The 7,705-nt window shown below is 40.2% G+C and overlaps 1 protein-coding gene and 1 pseudogene across 1 annotated transcript; both read right to left on the reverse strand.

The window, feature by feature from the left end:
• Positions 1-2: 2 nt before the first annotated feature.
• LOC110230089 lies at positions 3-1,174 on the reverse strand (annotated as a pseudogene).
• A 342-nt stretch (positions 1,175-1,516) lies between these two features.
• On the reverse strand, positions 1,517-4,818 carry LOC9321780 (valine--tRNA ligase, mitochondrial 1). The gene is made up of 2 exons (XM_002885668.2): positions 4,513-4,818; positions 1,517-4,416 (listed from the first exon to the last, which is right to left on the reverse strand). Exons 1-2 carry the CDS (start codon positions 4,764-4,766, stop codon positions 1,560-1,562), a joined length of 3,111 nt encoding a protein of 1,036 aa, XP_002885714.1. The 5' UTR covers positions 4,767-4,818; the 3' UTR covers positions 1,517-1,559.
• Positions 4,819-7,705: the final 2,887 nt, after the last annotated feature.

A 7,705-nucleotide genomic window follows, 5' to 3' on the forward strand; every position in this document is an offset into this window, starting at 1 on the left:
CTTCAGCTCTGAAAGGTCGGAATACACTCCAATGAGAAGCAGTTTGCCAGGTTTGGCTGCTCCAGTTAACATGGGAAGAGGGGGAAGACACTTGAGCTCTCGGGAGTCAAATAATGAAAGTTCTTTGAGATTTGATAACCCCACAAAGCTAGTCGGAAGACTGAAAATAATTATTCCCCAGATTCAGTATCATCAAAGACAAAAGCTTCTCAAGAGCATCCGAGATTTTACCAGATATTCTCCAGCTGCGAGCATCTAGTTCCTCGAGCAACAAGAGGTTTGAGAAAGAGTTTGGTACTTCTACAAAACGAGGTTCTTCGCTTGTACCTGCAGCATCACTCTCAGCAATCCTATAAAGAGGCTTCTTCGGCATTTTCAGTATCATTAAATCTGAAAGGTTTCTGAAACTTTCTGGCAACTCTGAGACCAAAGTTTCCTGCATGTACAGATGGTGAAGAGATTTCAAGTCTCCAAACGATTCAGGAAGCCTCTTGAGCATTTTACAGTTGCTCATTCGCAGTTCAACTAGGTTTTCCAGCTTGCCAAAATCTTCCGGCAGTTCCTCAATGTTAGAGCCTACAAGGTTTAAGCTATAGAGTGTGTCCATATCTCCAATTGACTTAGGCAGAAACTTCAGAAATTTGCAGTTCATCAACTCAAGTGTGCGTATAAAATGCAAGTCACCAATCTCTTATGGTAGAGTTTCAGTTGGGGTACTACCCAATTGAAGTTGGAGAAGAGAGTTTAATCTCCCAATTGAACTCGGAACCTGTTTCAGAAAGTTGCAATCTCCTGCTGAGAAGTCAGTCAAACATGGCAGTGAGCTCGGTTTTAGAGGTAACTCATCCCCCTCGCTTGCGTTGATGAATAGTGCCTTCAATGATATGAGCTCATTGATAGTGTCAGGAATCTTAGAAAGGGATGTACAGCTCACCAAATGCAGGAAGCGAACCGACGAGATGACCGGACCGGACCGACCACCAGAAGTTATCGAACAGACTCATGTTGCTAGCTAGGTTTCCAACTATGACTTTCTAGGACTTCGACCTGATTAATCCTCATCTATGACTAGTTGCAACAGTACTGTCTCTAGGATTTCCAATGAAGACGATGACTTGAATCTGGTTAATGCTCTGCTACAGGCTTCTCCTGGTTGAATACAAATATTAGGCATTTAATACGAGCATACAAAATCATTCCTTATAGCAAGAACATCCGACCAAAGTCATAAACACACGGATTGTGGGTAATAAAACTAACGTTATACTTATTAAGGTATAATAGCAGAATTACAAAGCTAAATAGCATAAAAATCGTCAATACCAAGTAGCATAAGTTTGATAAATTATCGTTATGTTGCATCGTGCACAGAAGACTCGAGAACGGCAGCAGAAGCAGCAACAACCATGTTCACTCTTCCTCCTCCTCTAAGTTCTGATTGTCCACACTCAAGGTAGCTGCATAACAAACAATCCTATAAATATCATCCCAACAAACTACATATATTGTCAAATTCCCAAGATATTCCATCACGTTGTCAAAATAGTTTTTCTACCTTGTTAGGCCTCTGAAACAGTACGGTCACTCAGAAATCGGAATTCTTCAATAAACTTTGAGAGCTTCCTCAAGTTGTCTTCCCTAATGTTTGCAGGGACCTTGTCTTCGTACCCAGTCACCCCCATTACCTTCTGCAACTTCTCCTTTTGCTTTTGTACTACTATAATCTTGTTTCTGATTTTCTCAGACTCAGCTTCCGCATTAATGGAAGCTCCATCCAATTTTAGATACACCTTGAGGTTCTCGTTCACAGTCTCTACAACAGCCGATCCAGAATGGGCTGCTTTGTCTTCTCCCTTCAACACAACCTCAAAGGATGAGAGATTTGCCAAAGTTCTGATCTCCAACTCATGGGATTGCACAATTCCCAGTGTCAATGCGTTTTCGCACAGAGCAAACGCATGCAACCTTTCATTTATCCATCTCTTTAGCGACTCTGCAGCTCTCAAAGCTCTGAGAGTTTTCACGGTCACCAGAACCACGTCCATTTCGGTCTCCACCTTCTCGTTTGTCCACTTCTCTTCGGGAGAAGGGTAGTCACATATCATGATAGACGCCTTCCGTTCACAGTCTTGCGGTGACGGCAACCGCTGCCACAGCTCTTCTGTTACAAAAGGCATAAACGGATGCAGCAATCGCAAGCCAGTCTCGAGACACACCCAGAGAGCGTCTTGTGCATGGGTCCTGCCTGGGTTTTCAGCAGAAAAATAAGGCTTAACTGCTTCGATAAATACATCACAGAATTGGTATTGCCACCAGGCATACACCGTGTTGGCTGCATCCGATAACTCAAAAGCTTTCAAGGAATCCACAGTCTTTGATATTGCCGTATTTAGTACAGAGAGGATCCATTGGCAGCTGAAGGGCATGGCTCCAGGGCTTAGAGCTTGTGAAGGAGGAGTATAGCCATCACCAAGCTTCATCATCGCAAATCTGACGGCGTTCCACAGTTTATTACACCACTGGCGGTAACCAACAACTCGGAGGACATCCATGTTGATTTTATCAGACTGGGCCGTGTAAGATACAAGGGCAAATCGAAGAGAGTCAGCGCCACATTCAGGGATACCATTTGGAAAATCCTTCACCTGTCCCTCCTTGGCAACAACCAGCTCCTTGGGATCCAGGTTACCTTCTTCTAACCTGGCGTGTAGACCTGCGAGAGTTACACCGTTAATGACTTCAAGCGGATCAATGCCATTTCCAAGAGACTTTGACATCTTGCGGCCATGTGCATCACGTATCATGGGATGCAAAAAAACCTTCCTGAAAGGAACATCCCCACCACCCACTTTCATTCCTAACATAACCATGCGAGCAACCCAGAAAAACAGAATGTCATGTCCAGTTTCAAGAACAGACGTTGGATAGAAAGCTTTGAAGTCCTCGGTTTCATCAGGCCATCCCAAAACAGATAAGGGAAAGAGACCAGAGGAAAACCAAGTGTCAAGCACATCAGGATCTTGGGAGAGCTCCAACAACTTCTTCCCAGAAAATTTTTGTGCAGCCTCTTTTTGAGCATCTTCCTCGTTTCTGGCAACGACCCAATGGTCGTTGTAGGCACCTGTTTCCTTAAGATGATCTTCTTCTAGAGTGGCGTACCATGCCGGTATTCTGTGACCCCACCAAAGCTGTCGGGAGATGCACCAGTCGCATATGCTCTCTAGCCATCTTCTCCATTCTGCAGAGTACTGCTTGGGAATAAACTCAATCTTCCCGTTGGCAGCAACATCAAGAGCCTCCTTTGCCATCAGGCTGCAACTCACGTACCACTGAGGCTTTAGCATAGGCTCAGCAACATCACTACTTCTTGAGCAAACTCCAATTGTCATCTTGTTGTTTTCCTCACCTCTGTACAGCCCCTTCTTACGCAGAGCTTCAACGATAGCTTCACGAGCGGCAAAGCGTGGCATGCCAGTGAAGTCAGGCCCGCCATTCGCATTGATCCTTCCATCATCAGTGAATACGTTTATAAACTCCAGATTGTGGCGCCTTCCTACATCGAAATCATTGGTGTCATGTGCTGGAGTGATCTTAACACAACCAGTACCAACATTTGGGTCAACGAGTATCTCATCACAGATGATTGGTAGCTTCCGCCCATTGAACGGGTGCACAGCAAACTCTCCGTGAAGATGCTTGTATCTTGCATCATCGGGATGAACAGCAATGGCGGTATCACCAAGCATAGTTTCCACCCTAGTAGTGGCAACAACAACCTCACCGCCTCCTCTCTCAAGAGGGTAAGCAAACGAAGTGATAAGACCAAATACAACTGGCTTCTCATACCCAGGGACTTTGATTGGTGTTCTTTCTTTGATCTCGATATGCTCAACCTCACGCTTAGATATGGCGGTGCTAAGGAAGCAGTCCCAATGAACAAGCCGGAGATCCCTGTAGATAAGCCCTTCCTTGTGTAACCTTACAAAGGCCTCAGTGACAGCCTTTGATCTGTGCTCGTCCATGGTAAAACACTCACGGGACCAATCAAGAGATGAGCCCATACGACGTAGCTGTGATTTGATTGTACCACTTTTACTCTCTGTCCACTGCCAGACATGGTTCAAGAACTCCTCACGGCCAAAGTCATGTCTTGTCAATCCTGTTTCACGGCTGAGATGTTTCTCGACCACAACCTGTGTAGCAATACCAGCATGGTCAAACCCAGGAACCCACAAAGCATTAAAGCCAGACATTCTCTTCCAACGAATCAGTGTGTCCTGGACTGCACAGGTTAGTGCGTGGCCGATGTGCAACGCGCCAGTCACATTGGGAGGAGGAAGAACAATCACAAACTGTGGTTTGGAACTAGTCGCGTCAGCCTTGAAAAACTCAGATGTCTCCCACCATTCATACCACCTGCACCCAAAAACAACAAACAGAGATCAGATGGTGAATAAATCAATCAAAGTTATCAAATTGATGAATAAATCGGCGGGTTTTAGGGTAACTTACGATTTTTCCACCGCTGAAGGACTGTAATGTTTGGCCATCTGTGAAGATAGCCTTTTCCTCTCGCCAATAGGAGTTTCTGGGTCAGAAAAATCGGCATGATTCTCTTCCTCTTTTCCTATCTTCTTCGCTGCGCTCTTTTTAGATTTTGCATTCAATTCTCCCAGCTTTGCTTTCTCGATAGCCTTTTGTTTCTTCAGAGCTTTCACTTTAGCATTGTGTTCTTTCTTCAATCTCCGTTCCATCTCCAGCTCCATCTCTAGGGTTTCCGCAACGTAAATCGATTGCCCCAAAATTCGATCAACTGATGAGCTGCCGACGCCTGATATATACAACACACATAGTCGGTCCTTCAGGGCCCTGTAACGTAAATGGGCCGCCAAATTGAGCTTTTATTTTATCACATTCTATATATCCCTATTATTATATCACGGTTACGGGTGTTAAATATTTGAGCTTTGATTAGTAAATAGTAGTAATTCCCACATTTTTCCTAATCTTTATCTTTTTTAAATCGATTGCCCCAAAATTCTTAGCCGAAAATTCGATCAACTGATGAGGTGCCGAGGCCTAATATATACCACACACATATAGTCGGTCCTTTAGGGCCTCGGCCTGTAAATGGACTATTTGATTAGTAAATAGTAGTAATTCCCACATTTTTCCTAATCTTTATTTTTTTGAATCGATTGCCCCAAAATTCTTAGCCGAAAATTCGATCAACTGATGAGGTGCCGAGGCCTAATATATACCCCACACATATAGTCGGTCCTTTAGGGCCTCGGCTACTCATAAATGGACTACTCGTAAATGGGCTGCCAAATTGAGCTTTTATTTTAGCACATTCTCTATATCCCTATTATTATATCACAGCTACGAGTGTCAAATATTTGAGCTTTGATTAGTAAATAGTAGTAATTCCCACATTTTTCCTAATCTTTATTTTTTTTAAATCGATTGCCCCAAAATTCTTAGCCGAAAATTCGATCAACTGATGAGGTGCTGTGGCCTAATATATACCACACACATATAGTCGGTCCTTTAGGGCCTCGGCCTGTAAATGGACTATTTGATTAGTAAATAGTAGTAATTCCCACATTTTTCCTAATCTTTATTTTTTTGAATCGATTGCCCCAAAATTCTTAGCCGAAAATTCGATCAACTGATGAGGTGCCGAGGCCTAATATATACCACACACATATAGTCGGTCCTTTAGGGCATCGGCCTGTAAATGGACTACTCGTAAATGGGCTGCCAAATTGAGCTTTTATTTTAGCACATTCTCTATATCTCTATTATTATATCACGGCTACGGGTGTCAAATATTTGAGCTTTGATTAGTAAATAGCAGTAATTCCCACATTTTTCCTAATCTTTATTTTTTTTAAATCGATTGCCCCAAAAAATTTATCCGAAAATTCGATCAACTGATGAGGTGCTGTGGCCTAATATATACCCCACACATATAGTCGGTCCTTTAGGGCCTCGGCCTGTAAATGGACTACTCGTAAATGGGCTGCGAAATTGAGCTTTTATTTTTAGCACATTGTTTATATCCCTATTATTAGGCCTTGGCTTTCGGTTAACCGTTCGGTTATCGATTGGGTCCATTCGGTTTCGGTTCTTTCGGTTTCAAAATTTAGTATCCATTCGCATATTTTGAAATCTCGGTTCGGTTCCGGTTCTTTCGGTTTTAAAATTTAGTATCCATTCGGTTATTTTGCTTAGGATATTTTCGGATATTTCGGTTTTTTTGAGTATTTTTTGATATATTTCGGTTATTTCGAATATTTTTACTATTTTTTTTATTTTTTTCAAGTATTTTTGATTATTTGGTCTATAAATAACTAATTATTTTGAAAATATAATTGTATTTCGGTCACCCGAAATATTTCGGTTCGGTTACGGTTATTTCGGTTATAGAATTTAGTATCCATTCGGTTATTTTCAAATTTCCGGTTCAGTTCGGTTTAGTTTTTTTTTCTTCGGTTTCGGTTCGGTTTATTTGTCCAGGCTACCTATTATTATATCACGGCTGCGGGTGTCAAATATTTGAGCTTTGGTTAATAAATAGTAGTAATTCCCACATTTTTCCTAATCTTTATTTTCTTTTTATAAAATAAAACTTTCATTTTATAAATTTCTTTTTGCTATATATTTTAACTATTCATTATAATAAATAAATTAAATTTTAGTTATACACACTTCATCTTATTGATGATATTTTATTTCAATTCTAAAATGGTACCATATACACTTTTCTATATTTAATTTAAATTTTTAAACATGCAATAACGACTTTGATTTTCGCAAACAAAATTTCTTACCATGCAAACTTGAGACTAAAGAGTTATATAATCAACTAGATGTAGTACGGGTTGAATTTCATTTAACCTGCCGCCTACTATAAATATTTTGAACATATCTTTTTAGAAAATTAAATTAATGTATTTATAATTTTTTATCTTTTTAATCTATTAAATATTTATGATATTCTTTAATATATTAAATTAAACTTTTTTAAAATTTTCCAAACTATTATTTGGTCTATAAATAACTAATTATTTTGAAAATATAATTGTATTTCGATCATCCGAAATATTTCGGTTCGGTTACGGTTATTTCGGTTATAGAATTTAGTATCCACTCGGTTATTTTCAAATTTCCGGTTCGGTTCGGTTTAGTTTTTTTTGCTTCGGTTTCGGTTCGGTACATTCGGTTTGGTTTATTTGTCCAGGCCTACCTAGACATGTCAATTAGGGCCAAAGTTCGGGGGCTAGCCCGGCCCAGCCCTAAAAAACAGCGGGCTCGGACTTCAATATATATGTCCAGAAAAAATCGGGTCTTTCGGGCTAAGCCCGTTTGGGCTAAAGGGTTTTTTGGGCTTAGCCCGGCCGGGGTCGTACTAGCCCGAAAAGCCCTTTAAAAAATATTTTGACTTTTTTTTGTTAATATTTTCGTTTAATTGTAAGATTTGTTGTAAAAAAAGTTTTTGATAGAGTTGAAAATCCTAAACTTAGTTTTTTAATTGTGTATTACTATAAATCTAAAAAGCAAATATTAGCTCTACTACCTAATTTGAATTATTTTTATTTTATATTTTATCTAGTATAAGTTTAAACAATTTATTTGCATTATTTATTTGATTTTAACTCTCTTTTCAAAAAACTAAATTAGCGTTAGTGGTTATTAAATT

This window comes from Arabidopsis lyrata (assembly GCF_000004255.2).
Source record: "Arabidopsis lyrata subsp. lyrata unplaced genomic scaffold ARALYscaffold_3, whole genome shotgun sequence".
Taxonomy (NCBI): Eukaryota; Viridiplantae; Streptophyta; class Magnoliopsida; order Brassicales; family Brassicaceae; genus Arabidopsis; species Arabidopsis lyrata.

Bases quoted from the DNA above. Each gene is read 5' to 3' on its own strand.
- LOC9321780 (XM_002885668.2), bottom strand. From the start codon at position 4,766: ATGGAGCTGGAGATGGAACGGAGATTGAAGAAAGAACACAATGCTAAA. The intron at 4,417-4,512 runs GTAAGTTACCCT...TTTTGGGTGCAG, and splicing joins CCTTCAGCGGTGGAAAAATC to GTGGTATGAATGGTGGGAGA.